Below are 25,981 nucleotides of genomic sequence, written 5' to 3' on the forward strand. Positions count from 1 at the left end.
GTGTGCATCAATGGAGAAGAGAGGAGAAGAGGAGACCTTGTGTTTGCAGGGGCTAAAACTCACTCTCTACATGTGAGGCCCCTTATTCTATTATGTACATAATGAATAAGTATAGTGGGCGGGCACCTGGCCTAACCGGCCACATGGGGCTTTATACTTTTGTGGATAATAAGGTTTTGGGAGATAACCCTTCAAATTGATTCTCTGCGTACTGTGTAAGCTCTCTGTGTATCTCTGTCTGTGTGTGTGTGAGTCGATCCACGCTCCGCTCCGTGACTTCACTAACGATCTTACAAGATTTTGAGTGCGAGAGATTGTAGCCCATCTCTCCATATACACCATAACCAATGAAGATACGTTTGTGTGAGTTTGGTTCAAGCTTGCGTTTTAAGACCTTTTGGCACATGTGTATATGCCTCGTAACCGAAGACCTTAAATGATCATATTGTGGTTTCTTACCTGACCACAAATGCTCTGAACTTTGGTAATTTAATGGCATACTAGGTGATTTGTTTACAATGTAAGCCACTATCAAAAAAACCTTGGCCCAAAAACCGTGAGTCAAGTTTGCCATAGAAAGCATAGATGTGACCCTTTCCTAAATCATGCAATTCATTCTTTCTGCTCCATTTTGGACACGTGTGTAAGGCACAATTAACTGTTGCCAAATCCTTCTTCAGCATAGAAGCCTACAAACTCTTTGGAGACATATTCACCACTATTGTTAGTCCTTAAGCTCTTGAAGTTATTTCCTAACTATTTTTTGATTCATGTGAGAAACTTTTGAAACGCACGGAAGAAATCGTCCTTATGTTTCAAAGGATATATGCCTTCTTAGTAGAGTCATCTATGAGTGTCACAAAGTAGCTAGCCCCCCTTAAAGGCTTTGTCGACATAGGACCATATATGTCGCTATGGACAAGTTCTGGTGGCTCAAGATGCTCTATACCCAATGACAAGTATACATTCTTAGTTTTGTTGCCATAAATGAAATGCTCACATACAAAAAATCACTATAATTCAACATAGGTAAGTAACCAAGACGTGCTAGAGTCTACATACCCTCTGGTCCATATGGCTTAGCCGGCCATTCCACAACTCAGTAGATGACAAGTCAGCTGTAGATATAAAATTATCTTTTACATAAGACACATGCATGGAGTACAAAGTACCATGCTTATGACCTTTGAAAACCACAAGATTACCCTTCTTGATAATCCAAGGTCTATTCTTAAAGACTGTAATGTACCCTAAATCATCTAGCTATACATATGATATCAAGATCTTTGTTAGCTCGGGTACATGTCTGACATTGTGTAGTATAAACTCTATGCTATTATTCCACACCAACTTTATGTATCCAACACCAACTAAATTAAGTGCATAAGAGTCTTCAATTTTCACTATACTTTGAATCTTTACGTTATTATAGAACCACTCTCTATGTGGTGTAATGTGCAAGCTTGCACCAAAATCAATGGCCCACTTCTTTGCAAAAGTGGCATCCTATGCGACAAGAGTGGCCATGCAAAGATTTTCTATGAATATCAAAAAATCTAAAACATTGGTCTTGGTAGACTCAACCACATTGATCCCCTCAAGCTTAGCTTTTCCCTTTGTGTCAAACTTCTTCTCATCCTGAGACTTCTTTTTATCTCTTTGCCATGATCTATGATCCTTTTCACAAGCCATTTCTTATGGCAATAATAGCATTTAACATTGATCATTGAATCATGAGATTTGCTACAAGAATTCTTATGATCAAACTTGGCAAAATTGTAAGTGCAGCGTCGCTAATTCTGTGAGCTAGCAATATATGCATCACCACCTTAGGTGGGCTTAACGTATTTCTTGAAAATCTCTTCAATGAGCAAATTGCTGACTATATCATTGTATAGCAAATAAGAAGATAAACTACTCCCCTTCATCAAGATCGTCCTTACGATATCAATTGACTGAATACTATGTTGGGCTCATTTGAGTGTCGAGAAATTGTGCCGTATTTTTTCATATGAATCTCAAATAGCTTCTTCCTCAAGTAACTTAATTACACACTTGTTCTCATACGCACTACACAATTTATCCCATAAGGCTTTAGACGAGGCTTCATTAACAATAGTGAAATAAACTGACTCTACCAGGTGTAGGCATCCGTGTAGCCATTGCCCTTTTGGCGCTCAAATAGTGTCTCAATCTGATCTTTCTAGATTATGAAGGCCTAAATCTTCTCTTTTTATATGAAAAATTTTGTGCCATTCAACTTCTTGATGTTATAGATGTCTTTCTCATAAGAACAAGGCTATAAATGCAAGAGGTAAACACTATGTTGAGAAGACCAACTTTATGGCAGGAATGGTGGGGAAATTTTAGTAGAGTTTTTCGTAGTTGGAGCAAATCGCAAGTGAAAATGAAAGAAAATGATGTCAAAATCAAAGACTAAGCATAAAGAGTACAACTGATTAACTGTGTCCATAAATTGATCACTGAACTGACCCAAATAGAATGCCAACACGGCATCAGAAGCACCTAGTCCTCTCTATACATAACCTATGGGACGAAGAAAACCTATATCACCAAAGCGATCTCTATATTTGAGAGTCCCCCAACCCAATAAAACCTCATCACAACCCTCCAGAGGCTCAACAGACTGAGCTCAGCAAATGACCATCTTTTGGATCAAGTCTCAGAAATGGTTGCAGTTGTCGTACGTGACAAAGAATGGTTTTACAAAAGTGTGATATGGTACTCACCGCAATGCAATAAATCAAACTATAATCACTCCTAATGATAATAACTGCCAAATAATGCAAGCAATAATGTCCAATCCCTATAGGGATGTTGCTCTCAAGAGAGCTCACAACACTCAAACGTGCTTGCTATATACATAAACCAACATATACACTCCCACTAGAAAACATAAATTGATGAAAAACCTTACCAAAGTGGATGTGGAAACCTGTACATGTATCTAGTAGTACTTGTAGGCCAATAACCTAAAGCTGAGTATGGTTGTAATGAACTAGAGACTCAATCCCTTAGAGATAACAACACATGGTATACATACGGCCAAAGAACGCATATGGCCAATTAAGGAATCTTTGAAAAAACACAAAGAATCCACTAGATGCGTGTGATAGTGCAAGAATCTTAAAATGGAGCAAAAAAGATGCTTTCAACTTGTAAACCTACTGTCAATGTTGAAATTGGTTCGATTAAGTTGGAAATTAAAGGAAAAGTAAAAACTTGAATTGGTTCATTCTAATATATGGGTTCTTGCTAGTACACCTTTCCTTGGTGGCTCATTGTATTATATATCTATAGGTGATGCAACTAGGAAGATATAGTATGAAGCAGACTTTGGGTATTGCCTATGGGATTCTGAAGACGGTAAAATCTTTAGGAGTAGAGATGTTTTTTTTAATGAACATAATGTGTACAAAGATTACTTGGAAAGAAAACAAACAAAGAATGTAGGTGATGAGTACACGGAGCTTGAGGACAATGAAGACTCGAAGTGTGCAAGTGGTGAAAACTTGCAACAATGCAACAAGATGGGGAACCTCAACCTATACCTTGAAGACCTACAAGAGTTAGTAGACATCCAAAGATATTCATTCCTTCCTTCAATCATATCATCATCATAGATTCGGAAGAGCCAGAGTCATATGAAGAATCCATGCAACATGATTATTACCAAGCATCGAGCAAACTTTACCAAGCAAACACAAAAACCGATCGAAATCTAGGCAAAAAGGGAAGGGACACACACACACACACACACACACACACCATAGGAAAAGGAATTATTTTTTTCCATTTCCAAGTAAAGAATAACACTTTAGTGAACACTAACTAACATCATTTGGTTTCATCAAGTACAAAACATAACACTTTAGGGTAAATCATACTCGTCATTGATAAAGGCATGTCTTTTACATGGTTCATCATAGGTTTGAACATTGTGTTGTGGATCCCGCACCATCCTTTATCCTTTGTCTCAATTTACACTGGCAAGGCACTTCAATGAAGCAAAAATTAACACATCAATCAATGAACCTCAAATAGTGCGAATAATTATTTTTTTCAAAATCATTTTAACCCACATCAATAGTCGGCTAACTATTCTCAAATATAGCAATGAACATACATAGCTTGCAAAAGAAAAATGTAAGGGGAGGTACTCAAAAAATAATATGTCCATGACCAAAAGAAATGGAATGCTCGTAAATGATCGAATGGGTTCCTAGTAGGAGATCTATTCTCCTCATTCACCACATCTACAACCTCCTGCCTGTCTTGTCCTCTAGACTGGGGATGAACAAGAGGCAACATAGATGCCAATATCAAAACCTCATCACTATCCAATGTTGCACAAGCATGTTTTGAAGAGATACATGCTCTGAGAATAGGACTACTCCCACAACCACTCCCAAACAAAGGTCCTTTGGCCGACACAAAAGCTCCACAAGAGCTGCAAGGAAAGAAGAGCCACAGTGTATGCATCCTCCCCTTGCAAGCCCAAAATCTATGACTATGTAAGAGGACTCTGGCAAGTAGTGTCGCATGATGGTATATGTAGGATTCATGTCCATAGCACAAAAAAATGACATGCCCTCATCAAGGTAAAGTGGAGGTGGTGCACCACGCCTATTAATGAAGAATAGCATCAAACTATCACACTACAAAGAGACATGGAAAACACTTAGAATGACATAGTTTAATCATTTCACACACAAGGTACTAAAAACAAAATCAACCATGTTAGATGCTCTACTCATCTTCTCAATTCAATAAAGAGTACCACCTACCATATAGAAATCAAATTTTAGACAAAGCGATAAAAATTTTAGATGGCTTAGTATACAAGATTGTTATACCTGCAATAGATTCCAAAATAACAAGCCATCCAAAATATTCCAATGTATTGTGTGTCAAATGGATGATAGCTCTCACATGCTCCTCAATGCAACCATCCCATGGGGTCTGTGAGGGTGTAGAATGTAGGACATGTGCAAAAGGAAAGTCCACAAAAACAAAATTGGCAGCCCACGGAATGAGCCTACCATTCGTCTTGTATCCACCAACATCTGCAAACTAAACTCTGACCATATGCTTGTGTAGAGGCATCCATATCAATGACTGCACACTCAAATGAAACTCATTTGCAATGCCGATGTAGTCCCCTAAGCTTGTTGCTACATTAGTACCACACAGCAAGAAAAATGCTTCTGTCTCTTCAAGTCTCTGGTCAAAGAAGAAGGTGCCTCTGATAGTCTGGGCAATTAGGCACACAAAGCGTCGTAGAAAAATGAAGTTTTTTTGTGTTCATGGAGAGAAATTATGTTGTGGTAGGTTCATAAACAACAATTTAGATAATGTGCAAAATGGTGTTTATGCACCTTGCTTTTGGGGAAGGAGAAAATATCCAATCGTGGGTTGCCAAACCAGGAGGAATTGTGGAGGGGTTTGTATGGTTTTGCAACGATATTAAGACTCATTCATGGAATGTTGGTGAGATGATTATTGGACCTCTTGAGCTAGCCTCAAGAATGTGGGTTGTGGAATACTGAACCTGTCTCCTTTCATGAAAGGTTGAGATACTGCAAAAAAATGGATATGTGCTGCAAGCCAACAATGCGACTTCCATCGATTGAAACTGATTTATGTTTGTGTTGAACTCATTAATTGTTCAGCAACGAAACCATTCTCTGTCATTTTTAAGTCGAGAACAATTTCTTTATGAGAAAAAGCTTGTTTGATGCAGATAGTTTCTTGTAGAGGGCGTCAAGCGACTCTAGCAAGTCCTACATGGTTTTCATCTCTAAAATATTGAATACCACTATTGACGCCAAGAAAAGATTAATTTTTCCCAACGTCTTTAGATCAAGGATGCCCCAAGCTTCATCATCCATTGTTGTTGGCTTCTTTGTAAGGCCTCCCAATGGAAAGGAGAGATCTTTTAGGTAGAGATAATCTTTGATCCGCATCTTCCAATGTTGGTGATTCTTGCCATTGAATTTCTCAATCTTGAACATGCCCTCCTCTGTCATCACTCCCACTCGATTCAAGGCATACTTTCTTATATATGTATTGGTTACTAATAAATCTTTCTCTAATATCAACTTTTAGGATTAAGAGATTACTAAGTAGCAATCAGAGTGATGTACTTATTGGAGAGAGATATAACATACACAAGAGAGAGTATAGAGAGAGAGAGCATGCGCCAGATATTGTGGGTCACTCAAGTATGGGAGAGAGATATAACATACACGAGAGAGAGAGAGAGAGAGAGAGAGAGAGAGAGAGAGAGAGAGAGAGAGAGAGAGAGAGAGAGAGAGAGCATACGCTAGATATATGTGGGTCACTCAAGTATGGGCTACGTCCATGGAAAAGTAGCTACTCATTTGCTTTATACATTAATATCACAAAGATCTTAGAAGCCCTCATTGGTCCTCTTGTGTGATTCTCTCTCTAGCTTGCATTTTCAGCTTCTCCATCATGTGTAGAAGGGACATACTTTTATAGATGCTAAGGACCATCTATGGGCTTCCATCTCACATGAGAGGCAACCGCTCATTGATCACCGCCATGGACCATCGACCACTATATTTCGGCAAAAATGGAATATTTCGGCAAGCCTAGTCTCAAGACCGAGGCTTAATTTTTTGTTTTTCGACAAGTGATTCTTTTTATCATGCATGATGTCTTCTTCACATAATAGGGGCCTTACATATGTACTTTTCTACAATAAAAATTACAAGGGTAAATGAGGATCCGCACTTAATAGTGCCATAGGGCTTTTGCATGGGAAGCATTGGGTTCAACCCCGCACCACACGAGGGTGGTGAACTAGAGGGGTGAAATGGCAGTGAGCTAGGGACGCCATTTTGGCCCCTACGTAACCTTAGTTCACTCCTAGTTCACCTTGGTGATTAGAAAGTGGACATCAAAGCCACACGGCCCTACCTAATTTGGGCCCTTGATCCCCCCCCCCCCCCCCCCCCCCCCCCCCCCCCCCCCCCCCCCCCCCCCCCCCCCAAAGGGGGCTCCGTGCCATATAGTGATGAAAGTCACCTACTATAAGTCATGTTAAAATTCAATGGAATGACAGGTCGTGTGATAGAGTGGCTCTTGCTAATACAATCTATATATCAAGGATAGGTTAAAAATTGATGATGCCCAAAGGATGCCAAATTTGAGTGCAAGTCAAGATGATGGTGAGTACATTGGCTCTAAACAAAGCTTGATGGAGTTTGGTAAACCCTCTATGAAGACTTCAGATGTAAGGAGTTTGAAAAAAAATAGGGAACTTGGAAATGATCTTGGACCTCATAGACATGAGAGAGTGAGAAATTGTGAGCATTGATTTACATTTGGTAGCTATATGGGATCCATCATTGTGTATAAATGGCAAAGATTGTGTTGGATGTAGAGCCCACTCGTTTTGAGGATGATATTGGAAATACAAAGTGGAAGTAATCCATGGATGAGGAGATAGCTTCCCTTAATGCAAATGAGAGTTTGAATTTGGTGCCATTGCCACAAGGTAAAATTGTGATTAATTGTAGATGGGCTTATCAGGTTAAGCATAATCCAGATAGCCCTATGAGCAAGTACAAAGCTAGATTCAAAGCAACAGGTTATGCACACACATGGCATTGATTATGAGGGGACATTTAGGTATGTTACTAACATAGCAGCAATCATGATACTTATTGCAATGACTACATCAAAGGGATGAATTTTACATCTGATGGAAGAAAATGATGCATTCTTGCATGGTGACTTACAAGAAAAGGGGTATATGGAGCAGCCGTAGGGACATGGACTAAAACAAGCACTAGAGCTTGGCACGAAATAACTGTAGCATATTTCATTGCTAGTGGTTCTCATATAGCTAGTGAGGATCGCTCTTTTATGTGCAATAGAATGAGGCATAGTTGTGATTCTATGCATCTATGTGGATGATTTGATTGTTGAAAAATTTCATGCAACTCAAGCTGAGCATATTAAAAGTCCCTTGAAGCATTAATTTGATGTGAAAGATTTGGGAGAGTTGTGATTCTTCTTGGGCATTGAGATTAATTGTAAACCTATTGCTATGCCCTTTGATGCTAATTTGAAAATGAGAGCTAATGCAGGTGAAGTACTTGAGAATGCACCATGCGTAGGAAGATTGTTGGTAGCTCAAGTCAATCAACTTGACAATCTCACAGCGTGACTTGAGTTACACAATTGAATTGGAGAACTAAATTACACAACTTTCTAGGAATCCACAATTGGATGTGGTGGGAGACACATTGCATTATGTGAGTGTGTCTTCTTGGACTATACACTCTCGTATGAAATAGGAATGTAGCTGCAACTATATGGATACATAGAGGAAATTGAACTAGTAGAATATCTAATGACAATCTATTTGTGTTTGCACTTTGGAGTGTTGCTATTACGTAGAGAAGGAAGAAGCAACCCATGGTTGCTTTGTTGAGTACAAAGAAAGAGCATTAGGATGCTATAGTAGCAACATGTGAGGTAGCATGGCTATACATGCTACTTGGAGGGTTGGAAAAATAGGTATATAGGCCAGTTCCATTTAGTGTGACAACCTTAGCAATGTACAATTGGCATGGAATTTTGTTTCATGCTAGGAAAACTTACATCAAGGTGCTCTAGCACTTGGCTACAACATCCTAAGGTATCTAAGGACGGATGACCAAAATCATGGAGGCTTGTGGAGTAGAAAAGTTGAGGGAATTTCAAGGGATTCTTGGAGTATAAGAGACGGCATTGAGATTGAGGGGAAGTGTGAAGATATCAAGCTCACTATTTCTTGCCTACATTGTAATAGGCATGAGGTAGCGGACACGAGGATCATCGTCACTTGTACTACAATTGCTGACATGGTCTACCGACCAAGAGAGAAAGCCACTATATTTCCAACTCACTCACTATTGGTTTTACATGTTTATGTACATAGTTATCTCATTATGTTACTTTTCCATAATGTTTTGTAGACAATCTTATTGTTTTGAGTAGTGAAGAAGAAAAACAAGTAGCTTTCAGACTCCATCTCCATTGTGTTGTCTTTTGGTTATATGTAGGTGTGCTTGCAAGAGCTCGACATTGTTCCTTTTTTGTTTTGAGTAGTGAAGAGGAAAAAGAAGTAGCTTTCAACCTCCATCTCCATTCTGTTCTCTTTTGGTTGTATGTAGGTGTGCTTGCAAGAGCTCGACATACATACTCTACCTTGTTAACTTGACAATCTTGGAAAATGTAAGATAAAGTCTTGAACATAATTATGTAATCCTAACTTGTAAATTGTCATGGAAAGAGAGCATATGTCTTCCTTGTTCTTGAATAAGCAAAACTTGGACTATCATGACACTCATGTATATGATGCCTATAGCGTTTGCTTTTGTTGGTACATATACTCTTCCCTTGTGGAGTAGGTAGCCATCTTGAATGGAAAGATTCTGAAGCTTGTGAAAATATTTTGTACTCATTTAGAGCTCCTTCATCTAGGACATAACATGCACCGTATAATTAGTTGATTCCTTATGAGTAGACATTGTAGGAAAGGAAGAGAAAGTAGTGTAAGAGATTGAGCAATATTTGTGATAGATAGGAACATCATCACACAAATGTAATCTTGAACTTGATTAAAGTATGGGTTAGTGATTAATAGAGAAAAACTATGAATCCTTATGAGTAGACATTGTAGGAAAGGAAGAGAAAGTAGTCTAAGAGATTGGCAATATTTGTGATAGATAGGAACATCGTCACACAAATGTAATCTTGAACTTGATTAAGCATGAATGAAGAATAATAGAGAAAAACTTGCAATATTGCATTATCAAAATAGATTTGGGAAAGATATTTTTGTACATATAAGTGGAGGGAATGGGATGTTCTTTTCTTGCTATAGTAACCCATGGTAGCCATTGGCTTCAAACATTAAGGAATTGTGCTCATAGCTAAGCAATCTATTGGTCCCATTTGTGCAACTACTCTCAAAAGGGGATCACATCTGTCGTATCCATATTCATGACTTGGAAGTCCAATTCATGGCATGTCCTTGCACTTCAAGGAACTTCTTGCCCTTGATGATCTATGATCATGGCATCCTATTCATTGGCATATCTACCTTATAGCAATGGGAAATTGGACATTGGGCATATCTAACTTCTTAACCACCATGTATTTGAAAAAATTATGAGAAGAACCCTCACATACAAGGATTCTCACCTTACCTCCCTTGATAGTGGTTTACTTTTTCACTAATTTGTATGTTTCAATTTCAACTAACACATAGAACTAGCTAAGCAACACTCAAGGATATACTACGTATGTGAAACTTTCACATTTTTATATTTAGAGGTAGATTCAAGAGGACAGAGTTGCACCAAATGCACTGTGCTTTCCTTTCTTGACCCTACTGACTTCCTCTTGTTGGGATACTCCCTCCTTTATGGGTTCTTACTAACAATTAAAAAACAATTTCTCTCTTAACTCTCTCAAAATCCTTATTTGAGAGAGGTTCTTGAGACCCCTTGGATCTCTTAAGTTGTTTACTGGTTGATAGCATCAAAAAATACATGTGATGTGTCAACAGAAGCATGCATAGTATGTTATGGCTTGTGGAGTGCTTTTGCATCCCTCTCCAAATATATTGTAGCGAATAAGAAAAATGCGAGCAAGGGTCATCCACAACCACAATCAACAATGCACCATAATATTATTGTGAGGAAAAGGGCCAAGGGGAGAACACCATGAAGCCTCTTCAACCCCCCCCACCCCCCCCCTTCTCTCTCTCTCTCTCTCTCTCTCTCTCTCTCACACACACACACACACACACACACACACACACACACTAGGGATTACTTGAGTTCCTAGTGGATAATACTTTTTTATATTTATCCCTCCTTAGGGTGTGATTACAAGAGATGACACTATGTTACATTTGTGTTTATTCCACCACAATGAGGAGTTCAATCTTGTCCATTTTTCCATGTCATCTTCACAGAGAAGAAAGTGAATGGAATAGATGATAAGGTCCCATGGGTCATTTTTTGTCATCCCAAAGAGGTCCATTGCTATATTCTCTCTCATTGAGTGAGACTTGTAGTTTTCATTTTTCATATGTTACCATGACTAGAACTTTTAACGACTCTGGGATGCTCCACCATTGTGCACTTGATTGAATTTTTAGACTTTGAACAAGCTTTTCACAAGGTTTAGGTTTGATTTGTGCCTTGTTCATCGTGCAAATTTTCCTCAATAATTGCAAATTATTTTGATGGAAACTAGGACATTCTTTAAGTGAGACCTAACATCAATAGATACATAGTTCCCCCAACCAGTGATTGCTTAGGAAGGGAAAACACAACCTAACAATCTAATACAAGTTCCCTAGCATTGGGAGCCCAACAAGGAGTTCAAGCTCCACCTTTTTGTGGAAAATGAACAACAATCATGATTATTCTCACGTGTTTCCAACTTTATTAAGCCCCCTTCCACTCAAGACTTGAATTTTGTGATCTTTAAGCCTCACAAGTTGTTCAAGCTTCATGACTTTGGCTTCTAACAACTGCAAACAAGCAAAAGAAGTTGATAAGGTGATACAAGTAAAGAAGGAAAGAAAGCAGTGCAAGACTAGATTCCACACAGAGAATGGAAGTAGAAAAACACAGAGCAATGTGTGATTTTGGCAAACCCTATCCAAACCCAAAATCTAAAATTTAAAGAATCACGGTATAGAAATCATGTTTGTGAATGAATTATTTATTACTTCAACAGTCTCCATAAGCTCTCGTATTTGTGCATCCTTTTGAAGCTCTCTTTGCACATCCTTCTCTTGCGCTCCTTCTATACCGGCATCATGCGTACATGGCAATGGACTCTACAATACAAAACAGAATGTTTAGGCGAAAACCATCATTGGGCACATTAGCAAACCAAGTATCTACACACACACACACACACACACACACACACACACACACACACACACACAGAGAGAGAGAGAGAGAGAGAGAGAGAGAGAGAGAGAGAGAGAGAGAGAGAGAGCCTTACTTCAGAGCCTCTGCAAAGTTGAGGCCGCTCTTGTGAAGATGAGCTGTGGACATGATGCAGAGAGCTTATATGAGACTCGCAACCAAGGAATAAAAGGAAAACTGAAAGAAGGGAGCCCATTACTGTTTGTTAGGCGAAGCGTGTCGAGGAGGAGAGGATCGTAAATAGCTGGCACTTTGGAACTGTAGCGTCGATGGCTCTTTAGCTTGAGATCGGGATTGCACCAACCCTGTCACCCACAATCCAAAACCTGTTTCAGAAATGCTGGCATAGCCACACTAACCAATGTAACATGTGAGACTCTACATGCAATGCCATGTAGAGATGAAGCTCAGTATGAGAATCAATGCAAACATCATTACCATCAACAATTCAGAAATGAAGGGTGTCACTGCCAGACACTCCATACCCAGCAAGTAGCTCAATGAGGTGAAGTGTTCTAAGGAACAACCTTCATGCATACGTATATGGTTGTGTGCAAACCTAGCATGTAACGTGTTATGAACATAGTGCACTATCCTATCAAAGCTAATATGTCCTATCAAAGCTCACAAGAAAATCTCCATCTTTTCAAGTCCATATAAAGCTCATAAAGCTCCCGAATTTCCTTGAAGCTCCGTTGATCGAAGACGAGAGAGAGAGAGAGAGAGAGAGAGAGAGAGAGAGAGAGAGAGAGAGAGATCACTCGAACATTTGCTTTAATTTTTTGTTTCTAGTTTTCTTAGAGTAGTTTATTTGAAGGTCACTCTCCATAGCAACTAATGAAAATGATAATGAACTAAAACACAGCAAGCAGACACCTTTGATAGCTAATGTATTGACTTTTGACCTCCCAATTCTGTTCCTCTCTCTCTCTCTCATCTTCCATCTTGTGAGGTTCTTTCACCCTTCAATTCAATTTTGTTGGATTTGAACTGATTTTCTCATCTTAGATGAATTGGGGGGGCCCTGATACAGAAGCCCATTTCGTGTTGCTATTGCATTTTGCTTTTCCACGTTTCTTTTGACCTTTAGGCTTTGCATTTGGGTGGGTGAAATGTTTCATAATTGTAAGGCCAATCTTACAACAAATCATGCAATGTGAAGAATGAATTTGTTTGTGAGCATAATGTATTCTAATGCCTTTCAGAGTTTTAGGAGTGATACTCAAAAACCACCTAATGAGTGCTCCTATATAACTACTAACAACAGAACACTCCACCCTGAAACATGCTTCTTCCTGGGTTCAAGTCTCATGAATTGTGGGTCGGTGTTGTTCATCATGTGTGTTAATCAATTATGGTTCAACATTCTGAGAATTACAAGTGCTTTGACATGTTTGGTTACTGGGTGGGTGGGTCAAAATGTCTGCCACTTGTCATTCACTTGGACTGCCAAGTCATAGCAGCAGTATGATATATATCATCAGTCAACCAGAGCCATCCATTAAAAAGAAGAAAGCAATGAAACAAGCACCAGAAACGAATTCAGACCAGCCAATAACTCAATAGTAGGGCCAGCCGCCGCCGGGGGGAAAAGGAAGACCCGGAGGGGAGCGAGGATTTTGGGCCACAAGAAGAATTTAAAATTTTTTATAAAAAAAATAGCACATAAACAAAGTGAACCTAACTTAAAAAACGACCAGTCTTCAAAGACTTTGAAGCATAAGTAAAAACTGAGAGAGAGTTGCCTTGGGCACTGCCATGTGAGTTGTTGATTTCCTCTTTGCCATTATCTTTGTAGCTTCTGTTTGCACTAGGCTTGTGCTTGGCTATCTGCAGGTAAAGATTCCCAACCATGACAAACAACTCATGATGAGAAAGAAGACACTTGAAAACACTTTCATGAACTCTTCACATGTTTACCTTGTATTTCATGAGTTTCAGTACTCTTTCTATAGCCATGTGTTCAGCATTTGCAACAGCTTCAATATCTTCTTTTGATAAGGCAAAATTGAGGCGCCGGAACACCTTAACTGGCCAGGAGGAAAAGTAATGCATACATAAATAAGACTGATTACTCATTGAATGTTTTTGGGAGACATGACTGTTGAAAAGAGCAAGGGCCAGATTTACTATTCAGGGTGTTCCAGTTGTAGATCTTCTGAGCCAAGCTATTTGCCGCACTGTAGTTGTGTATTTCCACCAGCTTGGGACAATAATTGGCCACTACCTCTGCTGCCAGCACTGCATTTCACACACAGCCAAACCCCCAAGCAAGTCTGGTTTTCCTTAATAGTAAATGATTTTCAAATGTCATATTACACTACTAACCTCCATCGCTAAAGTCTCTTGCAATGTTTCGCTTGGGTCTTGATAAAGGTATGCTGTCAACCTATAAAGACCACACCGCACAAAATTAAAATACAATGTACATTAATACTGTGCATTTATGGTGATAATTGACAACCCAAAAAAAAGAAGCCGTTCCAGGGTAACCCACTACTGCTGCACATTTTACAACATTTCATTAACTGGTGGAGAAGGAATCAGGAGGATCCTGGTCCACCTCCGCAGCCCCCTCGCTAGAATAGGCCTCAGGGTCAAGACAATGCCCCAGAGCCACAGGTAAAATTGGCTTAATGATTATGAATGGTTTTGAGTGTTGAAATAAGCAATTAAAGCTTCATTGATTGATAAACAAGTTTAGTTTTGCTAATGAAATAATTGTGAACTAAATTGTGTGCGTGCATCACCTACTTGGATGGAAATCCGAATAAAATTTAAATTAGAGTCGATTTCTGTGCATGCATGAATTTCAATCACATGTTTGTGTCCTAACAATACTTAGATCTGGATTGAGGAGAATGGGAGATTGAATGGTGCTATGTACGATTGTTTGGCCTACATAAAGGCATCCAAACTCGACCAATTTCCTGGATTGAGGAGAATGGGAGATTGAATGATGCTATGTATGATTTTTTAGCCTACATAAAGGCATCCAAACTCGATCATTTCCCTAAAATTCACAATTTGCAAAACTGGTCACAATTGCCCCAATTTGCCCATTGTGCCTTAATAGAAAAGCTTAGGGAAGTACAATCACTCTTGTACAATCCTCATCGTGACTATGTAATATGCAATGTTAAGCGTTTACTTGTAATGTTATTCTCTGTCACTCCATAATTGCAAAAGTTAGACTTTCACCAAAGTTGGTATTATGTGAGTTGTGTCTCTCGACTTTTGTGTTCAAACATTCAAGCTTTCACCACATCGTAAGTGCCCACTTGCTAGCTTAGCTAGCAGTTAAGTGGGGCTATGAATAATTGCACAAATAAGGTCTAAAGTTACTTTTTGGTACTTGTATATGAAATATTATGAAACCTCCATGGTTCTTAGACGAGGGATAAAACTCTTCGCTCCAAAACCTGAAAAACCCATAGTTATATGGGACGGCGGGTCGGGGTAGGGAACGGGGACGAGGACGGGACGGCAAAAGTCAAGAAACGGGGACGGGGGTCGGAACGGCAAAAAAAAACCCAAGTTTTTTTTGGCATTTTTTGACATACACACATAGAGCATCACTTTGACCACAGAATTTACACTAAATAGACCAAAGAGCATGAGTCATATAGGCACAAATGTGCTAATAAAACATCGAGGATACAAAATGAAAAGTGCATGCCACAAGGGCTCAAAAAGGACAAGCCTCAAGGCAGGGTAGTTTTCGTACGTCGAACGGAACCTCTCGTTCCGTCTGGGCGGACCTGTACCGTCCCGTGCGTTCCGTCCGGTGACTTTTTTCGGCAGTTTATGACCGTTGGCAGCTTTTTGACCGTTTTTGTAGGCCTTTTGGAGCCGTTTGCGGGCAGTTTTGAAGCCAAATGCCATGCTTATTGCCCATGGGCCATTGGCACATTGCTATGCTTATTGCCCAAGGGCCAATGCCCATTGCTCAAATGTCAAGCCTCACATGCTCTTCCTCTCCTATTTAAGCAACCCTTCCCCTTTGTTATCCAACACAACCTACAACTACAAGCTACAAGCTTTAGCCCTAAGCCTCTCAATGCTCTACCCTCTCATCTCTATGTGCTTCCATTGAAGCTTCAAGCTCTCAAGCTCTCGAGTCTCCATTGGGTCTACCGTCTCTCTCCTTCAAGCTCCCTTGGGTGACACCGTGACGGGTCTCTCCTTCAAGCTTCCTTGGGTCTCTCTCTCTCTCTCTCTCTCTCTCTCTCTCTCTCTCTCTCTCTCTCTAATCTATTGATACATCATACATCATACTAGTAGCTACTAGCTACATACTACATAATGCCGCCTCCTCTTCATGAAGCCTTTGAGAAGCATTGCCGATATTTTGAGCGGGTGGGGGGCAAGCAAAACTCTTGCAAGTGGTGGTGCAAATATTGCCCAAAAGCTATGACCTCTTCCGTCACCCGTCTCATCATCCACTTGACAAAGATGGGAGGACAAGCGGGGCCATGTCCTAATATCCCCGAAGATATCCTTGCGGAATGCAAGAGAAAGTATCTTCCATTGAAGACACGCAAGGGTAGAGTCACCTCGGATGAGTTCGTGTCGCCGGATGTTGATAGCTCCGATTCGGAGGAAGAGGCCTCTCCAACTATGTCCATGGCTACCGGTGCCACCGCGGCCTCATGTGATGGTAGTGCCTCCTCCAAGAAGTCCAAGAAGTCCAAGGGGTCTTCAAGTGATGGTGGCCGGCCTCCGAAGATGGCAAAGCAAACTTCTCTTGCGAAATCGGTGGGTGGATGCTCCGGCCCCTTGTCTTTCCTCAAGGAGAGACAAAGAATCGCGGAAATAGAGATTGCCCGCACGGTGATTGAATGCAATCTCTCCTTCAACATTCTTCGGTTGGAGCGATGGAAGAGGATGATCATAGCAATTGCGGCGGTTGGTCCATGCGAAGGGTGGACGGGTGTGTCATACCATGACATGAGAACAAAGAAGCTTGATGAAGAGAGGGCAAGGATTGACAAGTCACTTGAGCCCGTACGTGCGGGTTGGGCAAAGTATGGATGCTCTATCCTCTCCAACGGATGGAGCGACCGCAAGAAGAGGGGCATCATCAACATTCTTGTTTCTTGTCCTCTTGGCACGTACTTCTTACGGGCGGTGGATGCGGGTTCGAGAGGGAAGAAAGTGACCGGGGCATTCATTTGGAAGCACATCCGCCAAGCCATTCTTGAGGTAAAACCGTAAATCGAGCCTTTATGTCTTGAGCAATTGCCAATGAGTCCTATGTTTTAATTTTTAAGTTTTAACTCTTCTTGTCACAAATGCCTCTTGTGTAGGTTGGTGCGGAGCATGTCGTGCAAGTGATTACCGACAATGCTTCAAATTGCAAGGCAATGAGTAAGAGGCTAGAGAAGGAATTTCCATCCATAGTATGGACTCCATGTGCCTCTCATTGCCTTGACCTTCTCTTTGAAGACATAGGGGAGCTAGGTTGGGTGAAAGATATCCTCAACCAAGCACTCTCCATCATCAATTTCATCAACGGCAAAGTGAGGGTGCTTGCCATTTACCCCACCTACTCCGACCTTGAGTTGAAGAAGCCATCGGCCACTCGCTTTGCCGCCATGTGGCTACTTCTAGAGCGGCTCTATGATGTGCAAAACAAAATACAAAAGACCATGGTCTCCGATGAGTTTAAGGAGTGGATGAATGGAGAGTCCGCCGCTTCCTAACAAGATGCAAAAGCCATCCAACGGCTTTGCTTGCGGGAGGAGTTTTGGCAAGAAATTAAGGGTCTTGTCGTTGTGATCTTGCCCTTGTACAAGGCTCTCCGCATGACCGACATGGAAGGGGCAACTATTGGGCTTCTATGGCACTTCATGGAGGAAGCTTACAAGGAGATTGAGAAGTCTACAATCCTAGATGGGGCTCCCGATGGAACACGGTATAACTACATATTTATTATTACATATGTCATTCTCTATATATTTAAATTCTACATGCTTGTTTCTCTACTTAGTACATTTCCTCTCTCTTCTTGTAGTGATTACCTCGAGGACTCTCCCAAGAGAGACGACATTCTCCTCCTAATCACAAAGCGGTGGGATTGGATGAAGAGACCTATCCATTACTTTGCGGCTCTCTTGCATCCGGCTTACAAGAAGCCCAAACTCTTTGCAAATCAAGAGCTTATTGAGGAGCGCAACAATTACCTCTTTAAGGTGCTAAAAGAAGAGGACATTGGAGCATTTCTCCAAGAGGTAATCAACTATAGCGACCAACGAGGCACCGCATTTACTTCCAACTTGTGTTGGAAGCGGCAATCCTTGGTGAAGCCTTTATTTTGGTGGGAGAGCTTTGGCTATCAATTGCCTACTCTCAAACGACTTGCTTTGAGGGTTCTTGGCCAAGTAAGCGACAAGCCTCAACCTTTTACATTTTATGCTTAATCTCTTCAACTATAGTCTCTTATAGCTTATGCCTCTCTTGATGTGTTTTAGGATTGCTCATCGAGAGCATGTGAGCGTAATTGGTCCGCATACTCCCTCATCCACACCAAAATCCGAAACAAGCTCTCAACGAAGCAATTAGAGCGACTTATCTATTGTCGCTCCAATTCACGCATGTTGCGCTCTATGCATGAGATGCCTATGGCTCGACAGGTATATATTATAAATTATAATCACTACTCACTCCATTTTCTATACTCTAGAGTCTAGTCTTTAATTAGTTTGAATATACTAATTATGTTTTCATTGTCCAATGTTATAAATGTCAAATAGGTCAACGTGGATGAGCTCACACTTACGATTGACACTCTAAAGAGTGTCAATAAAGAGCAAGACCCTGAGGAGCAAATGATTTTTCGTGAGCTCTACTTGGAGCTTGAGGAGATTGATCGCCGGGTTTCTCGCACACGATCACGCAAGAAGGTCGTCATCCATGGAGTTACATCGGCTACAAGAGGCAGAGGTGCCAGGGCTACAAGAGGTAGAGGCAAAGCATCAACAACACCCACGGAGGCTCCTAGGACCTATGTGCGGCGAGGCTCCGGAAGCGGCTCTTGTGCGGCGGCCATCACTTCCGAGGATAGAGAGCCTCGAGAGCCAGAGTATGATGATGAAGGCAACCTCATTAGTGATGGAGATTATGAGCCGTCATCCTTCGACTCTTGTGAGGAAGAGGATGATGTTGATGAGCAAGGCTCAGAAGAGGAAGATGAGGAAGATGATGAGAGCACTAGTGACTAGTGACTTTACTATTTAGTCTCTCTATTATGGTGTGCCGCTTTTTGAGTACTTTGTAGCCCTTGCCACTTGGTCCCCCCACTTTTTTGTATCCCTTGCCACTTTTTGAGTACTTTGTAGCCCTTGCCACTTGGTCTCTACTTATCAAATTTCAATGATCATTTTGGTTTATGTAATGCTCATTCTCTTTAGTCTTTGAGTCTTGACTCTTTACATTGTACTATGTACTATGTAGTATTGTAACTACTAACTTGTAATCTATACAAATGTCAAGTTTCTATAAGTAAGTATTAAGGCCTAAGCCTTAGGCCCTTAGACTTGAGAATTATTTGTTTTTTTAAATTTGAACGTACATAACATCATCGTACATCATAATTTTTTTTAGTTCGTTTAGTACCGCACATCATCGTACGCGTACAAAACGTACGGGACCGTACGAGACTACTATGCCTCAAGGATAACAAAAAGTACAAAGGGCTAGGTAGACTCTAGAGGAGTAGACTCTAAACTCTAGAGTGATCAATGATCATCAAACTCCGGAAGTGCTCACCTGCTCAATCTCCATATCATCGTCGTAGTCGAGATCGTCAACGACATATGAAGCCTCGTGAGGCTCACATTGAGGCTCGAAGTCTTGCTCTAGCTCCTCCAAAAGTGTCTCGGCCATAGATGGATTCTCTTGTGCCATCTCCCACTCAGTGAAGGGATCTGCCTTGTGTGTGACACTCTTGGCAAGCATGCGCAAGTTAGCTTACAAATCATTGGCCCTCTGGACCCCAAGGCGATTCCTCTTCTTAGAGGCAATGTGGTTGTACACACTCGTGACTCCATAGTTGCTCCAAGAAACTAGTGGGACATGCTTGACTAAGGACACGAACAGCCAAGCGCTGCAAATGTGAGCCATCTCCTCCATAGTCCTCCCACCACAAAACCAAGCCAATCTTGTTGTGATCAACCTGTGCATCTACACATCCATAGAAGCCCTTCTTTTGCCTGTAGTTGAGTAGCTCATCTCTAATCTTGCACCTAATGTCACTGCTAGGCTCAAGGCGCTCCAATGCAAGCCGCCATCCTTTGCTTACCTCCTTGTCGGTCTCTTGACGCCTTCCCTGAAACTCTGAGTCAAGCACATAAGTTGCCGCATGAAGTGGAGAGTAGTATCCATTCCACCTCGACTCACACAATCTCCGCATACTGAATAGGGTCACGCACAAGTTGAGCGTAGAGAGACTCAAGGGTAGAGCTTGCCGAAGGTAGACCGTAGACCCAAAGGGTGGAGTAGAGAGGACAGGCTTGAGCCTTGAGCAATTGCCAATGAGAGCTTGAGCCTCTCTAGACCTAAAGGGTGCTTTATAGCCTCCCCCCAAAAACAGACATTGGGCTGCCTTGCTGAGACCGTTTCAAATAACTAAAAATTCAAAATTTTAAAAATATATGTTCCCTGCTGGCCGTTTTCCGGTCTGTGCCCTACCGTAGCCTATGTTCCCGCCTAGTAAGTCTTCAGCCGGCCGTTCCCAACCGTTCAGCACCATCCCCGACCCGGTTACGGCCGTCCCCCGCCCCTAAGCCCCGTCCCCTCCGTCCCCTGTAACTATGGAAAAACCTCTAAACGTTGAAAACCCCAAAATGTTTATAGTGACAGACAACATAGAACTCAAGTATAGAATTCTGAAGAATTGGCACCACTTCAGCTCAAAAATCGTGTAAGATAATTGTCTAAAGTTCGAGAAGCAAGGAAGAATGAAAAGTGGGCAGTCTATAGAGGAGCAAAAGCTATCATTAGAGACTTCAAAAATCTACCACCCACTTCCTAAACAAAGCATTTTCTCATTTAAGTCACATCATGCACATGGTGATTATCCATTATTGTAACTAGCTCTTATGAGTCACAATTGCAATTTCTTGAAATGTAACTAAAGATGTCCCTAATTTGTCCTATAGGTCAGTTTTGGCCTCCAAAGGACGTTAGCTACCCCCCCCCCCCCCCCCCTGTGTGTGTGTGTGTGTGTGTGTCTCGCTGCCACGTCACCAGTTTGTGACATACCCCCCTCTTGAAAGCATTGTAATCGCCCTCGATTACGCCTGCAAAACAGACAGAAGCCATAAACGGTCTTAGCAGACACTGACTGTTAGTACCGACGCACTAGTAACACACATCTAGCACATGCACCAATCGACAGTCATATCACAGGACATCACATGACAAATCACATTCAAATTTCATTCGGATCTCAGACTATGATTAATCGGCAATGTATTTAGCAATCGCATCTACATCCACTAGGGACATCATAGATGCCCGATTGACTAATCCTTATTGCAATCACGTCTATAGAGATCTTTCAGACTGAAATGCTGCAGTCATTTCATCTATCAGTTCCTGCACTTAAACAAGTTAGTATCATTATGTTCGGGAATTCCAGTTCATAAAGTCATATAGCAAAATACTGTCAGCTCACAATATCCCTGAAACTCAAAAGAGACATCAGTGACTTTAGTATCAAAAATTGAGGCAATCTGTTGACAAAGGAGTGGAGGGACTCCCCTGTTGTGCATACCCGCTGCACCAGATTCCGCCCAAGCTGAGTTCGAGGTTCCATTTAGAATAGACTATGCTAATCCAAATGCTTCAAGGTAAAGATTCACAATTCGAGCAGTATCTGCTAGGTCCTCCCTCCTCCATCCACTTCGCATCCAATACATGATAGTTCTTGAATTTAACCAAGAACCGCCTTATCGCTTTACCCTTAATCTTTCTGTCTTTATGTGCCAATATCTCTTTTGGAACAAGGATCTCCTCGTTTTCTTCTACTTCGGGTTGCTCATCAGGCTCTCCATCTTCGGGCACATCGCCTTTAAAAGGCTTCAAGAGACTCACATAAAAAGCATTGTGAATTCTCCAAGTATCGGGAAGCTTCAGTATATAGGAGACATCATTTATCTTTTCGGAAATCTGGAAAGGTCCCTAGTATCACATACTAAGCTTTGGAAAAAGCCTCTCCTTTCCCTTTTTCTTTCTCAGTCGTGCCTTCTCAAAACGTAAGAGCACCCAATTGTTCTCCTTCAATTTCAAATCGCGACTTTCTCTTCTCGCAGACCTTGGCAAAAGCCGTGTCCAAGTCACGCCTGTACTCGTCGGCTTCAAAAATCTTATCTTTCGTGGAACCTTCGTAGCACCTTCAATAATCTCAAATGGCGCCTTCCCCGTCGAAGAGGTATCATGTTATTGTAGGCAAATTCCACCAAAGGTAAATACTTTTCCCATTGAGTCTTCTGATCCGAGATGTAAGGCTTCAATAAATCTAGTACCACTGAATTGGCAATCTCTGATTGCCTATCAGTTTGCGCGTGGAACGATGACGAGAACTGCAACCACGTGCCAATGTTCTCCCAAACAGCCTTCCAAAACAAACTCGTGAATCTGGGGTCCCTGTCGGAGACAATCGTCTCGGGCATGCCATGTAATCTAAAGATCTGGGCCACAAACAGTCTCGCTAAGTGATCCGGCTTGACTGTTTTTTTTACTGGAATGAAATGAGCTTGCTTGCTAAATCTGTCAATAACAATCCAGATACCATCGTGACCACTCTGTGTTCTCGGGAGATCAAAAATAAAATCCATTGCAATACTTTCCCAGGGGCGGGTGGGTATGGGTAAAGGCTGCAACAATGCATGTGCTTTATGCCTGTCAAACTTGACCTTCTGGCATACCAAGAAACTGCGTACAAAATCGTCCACATCCTTCTTGAGTCCCGGCCAAAAGAAGTATTTCTCCACACCTTTCAAGGTGATAGCAATGTCGCGGTGACCCGTAAAAGGTGGATAGTGCATTCGGTTAAGACCTTTTCCCTCAACGGCTGTGTAATCGCACAACATCGTTTTCCTCATCAAGTAGCCATCCAGAATGGAATATCCCACTACTATCTCCCCATTCCGTATCCGAGTGAAAATATCTGCAAAATCTGTATCTGTGGCATACTGATCGACCATATCCTCGAAGCTCCTATGATGAATCGCGGAAATAGCCAGAACCAACCCCTTCCGAGACAAAGCATCTGCCACCAAATTCTTTTGTCCCTGCACATGGACAATCTGGAAGTGAAACTGTGACAAGATATTCGCCCACCGTATCTGCTTTTCCGATAACTGCTTCTGTGACAAGAAGTAACATAAACTCTGATTGTCTGTGAAGCCAGTAAAATCCGCTCCAAGTAGGTAATGTCGCCATCGAGTAGCAGCATGGACAACCGCCAAAAGCTCTTTCTCATAAATCTGAGCTGTCAATTCCGGCCTTGAAACAATCGGCTTTCGTAGGCAATGACATGGCCTTCTTGCATTAAGACCGCACCCAGACTACGACCACAAGCATCACAATATACTTTGAATGACTTCTGCAAGTCCGGCAAAGTCAAAACTGGTCCTGTAGTCAATTTCTCTTTCGGTGTCTGAAAGGCAGTCACCTCTGTGGGTCCCCACGAGAAAGAGACTCTTTTCTGTGTCAACATATGCAAAGGGGAAGCAACCTCTGCAAACTTTCTAATGAGCCGTCTCTAGTACGAACACAAGCCCAAGAATCTTCTAACTTCATAGACATTCTTCAAATCGGGCCAATCACGGATAGTCTCTATCTTGGCCGGGTCCATCTGCACTTCTGCTGCTCAGACAATGTGTCCCAAAACATGTATCTCGGGTAGGAAAAATTCACTTTTCTTCGTATTAATCATCAACTTGTGATCTCGTAATGCCTGAAAGACCTGTAGCAGATGTTCTCTATGTTCTGCCTCATCCTTGGAGAAAACAATGATTCTCAGAACACACAGAATGGTAAGAAAGGTAAGAATGGTAATTCTTCTAGCCCTTCTTCCTCAAATTCCTCGGAAAAGAACTCTAACAATGAATCTAAGGGTAAAGCTAAAGCACCTGCAAAACCTAAGCTAACCCCTAATGAAAAAGCTTCACAAGGAATTATAGGAGGATACATCACGGCTGAAGAACAAGTGATTTATGTTAAAGAAGGTAGATGTTTTCAATGTCATGTCAAGGGTCACATTAAGAACGCCTGTCCTAAGACAGTCCCACCTAAAGAACCAAAGGCACCCACAACTACCACAAACTCTGTCACAACACAACCTGCATCTTCTCATGACTCTGACACACACATTGATGAATCTCTCATGAAGTGTTATGGTCATATAAAAGGACGGCGTTTTGTCATATTGTTTGATCCAAGCAGTATGCATGATGTGATTAGTCCCCCTCTTGTTGAGAGAGCCCGCCTAGAGGTTAGTCAGAAATCTCATCTCGAGGTTTCTGGCTTCGCTCCTGGTATGGACTCTCTTATCACGAAGGAGTGCCTTGATGTGATGTTTACCGTCCAGCAAGCTTCTTTTCATAGGAAATTTCTTGTGTCTCCTCTCTCAGGATGTGATGATTTTAGGCATTAAATGGACTTGATCCTGACATTAAATTTAGTGCTAACACGATCACTTTACATTCCGATACTGATTCCCCTCTCATCATTCGTGCTGAGGAGGGCTTGCATTCTTTGCCTCTCATCTCGCATGTGCAAGTAAAGCGTGAATTACGATGAGGAGCACAAGCGGCATTCATCTATGTTGCCCCAGTTTCCCAGAGCATTCAGGCTCCAGGTAAGTATTCGGAGTTGTTTACGAAATTTAAACATCTCTTTTTGCAGGATGATCTTCCACCTCATCTCCCACCGGAGCGGCCAGAGGACCATCGCATCGAGCTTATGGAGGGAGCGCAGCCGGTCAGTAAGGCTCCCTACCGTTTGAACAAGTCACAGGAGGAAGAGTTAGAGCGACAACTCACGGAGTTGGTGGCTAGAGGATTCATACGTCCTAGTGTAAGTCCTTTTGCTGCCCCTATTTTGTTCGTTCGCAAGAAGGATGGTTCGTCTCGCTTGTGTGTCGATTACAGGGCATTAAACAAGATGACCGTCAAGAACAAGTTTTCGATGCCTCGCATTGAGTATATCCTCGATAGGCTCAATGGGGCAAAGGTTTTCAGCAAGGTCAATCCCAAAAGTGGATACCATCAGGTACGCGTATTCAAAGGCGACATTTTCAAGACCGCCTTTCGCACCGAGCGAGGGCAATGGGAGTATATTGTTATGCCTTTTGGATTGACATGAGCCGTGGGTACGTTCAATCGTCTCATGGTAGGTCGTTTCGGCGATATGGTAGATGTATGTGTGTTAACCCTCACGACTCACGGACACCCTATCACCTACGACGGACATTGTAACCTACGGCGGACATTGTATTATTTATTTGGTAGAGTCAAGTACCGGGCTTGTCGGTCCAATAGGAAAAGGGTAAGAGTGATCGCCGATGAGAGGCGCACTTTAACTAGAACATTCAAGGGATTAGTTGGCTAAGCATGGGCACCCAAGTGTGAATGGGGCGAGCTCATATAAACGTCAACTAAACCTAAAATTCACTCATTCTCTCATTTGTGCAATTGAAGAGTGCTCTTGCTCCATCTCCTTCTTCTTCTTCTTCATCTCTTTGTGTGTGTGTGTGTGTGAGAGAGAGAGAGAGAGGGAGAGGGAGAGGGAGAGAGAGGGAGTGTGTGGGCGATCGAGCATTACGAAGGCACAACGGCGGTGAAGCGATTGAGCGCAGCGTAACGGCGTCTCCTCCTTCTTCGCGGCGAGAAATCCTCCACGAAGCAAGCGTAGAGCGGTGAGTGACACACCATCGCCTTTTTTGAGTTTACTAGTTTAGGCTTCTTGTGTGCTTG

At 41.8% G+C, this 25,981-nt stretch overlaps 2 protein-coding genes and 1 pseudogene across 3 annotated transcripts in view; 2 read left to right on the plus strand and 1 right to left on the minus strand.

The window, feature by feature from the left end:
- Window positions 1–11,044: 11,044 nt before the first annotated feature.
- Window positions 11,045–25,981, minus strand: part of LOC147441716 (uncharacterized) — a 72,920-nt gene continuing 57,983 nt past the window's right edge. The window contains exons 4-11 of one of the 2 annotated variants that reach the window (XM_086483789.1): window positions 14,325–14,385; window positions 14,127–14,237; window positions 13,917–14,026; window positions 13,742–13,826; window positions 12,196–12,301; window positions 12,073–12,115; window positions 11,789–11,899; window positions 11,045–11,587 (exon numbers count right to left, since the gene is read on the minus strand). In XM_086483789.1, the coding sequence (XP_086339915.1) occupies window positions 11,483–11,587; window positions 11,789–11,899; window positions 12,073–12,115; window positions 12,196–12,301; window positions 13,742–13,826; window positions 13,917–14,026; window positions 14,127–14,237; window positions 14,325–14,385 (732 nt within the window). In that variant the 3' untranslated portion in view covers window positions 11,045–11,482. The remainder of the gene's footprint in view (window positions 11,588–11,788; window positions 11,900–12,072; window positions 12,116–12,195; window positions 12,302–13,741; window positions 13,827–13,916; window positions 14,027–14,126; window positions 14,238–14,324; window positions 14,386–25,981) is intronic. The other variant, XM_086483790.1, reaches the window with a different exon arrangement.
- Window positions 15,827–17,490, plus strand: LOC147441717 (uncharacterized). The gene has a single exon (XM_086483787.1). The coding sequence runs from the start codon at window positions 16,302–16,304 to the stop codon at window positions 17,211–17,213; it is 912 nt and encodes a 303-aa protein (XP_086339913.1). The 5' UTR covers window positions 15,827–16,301; the 3' UTR covers window positions 17,214–17,490.
- Window positions 17,306–19,408, plus strand: LOC147441718 (uncharacterized; annotated as a pseudogene).

The sequence above is a fragment of the Adiantum capillus-veneris genome, chromosome 15 (genome assembly GCF_014529385.1).
Source record: "Adiantum capillus-veneris isolate H3 chromosome 15, ASM1452938v2, whole genome shotgun sequence".
NCBI lineage: Eukaryota > Viridiplantae > Streptophyta > Polypodiopsida > Polypodiales > Pteridaceae > Adiantum > Adiantum capillus-veneris.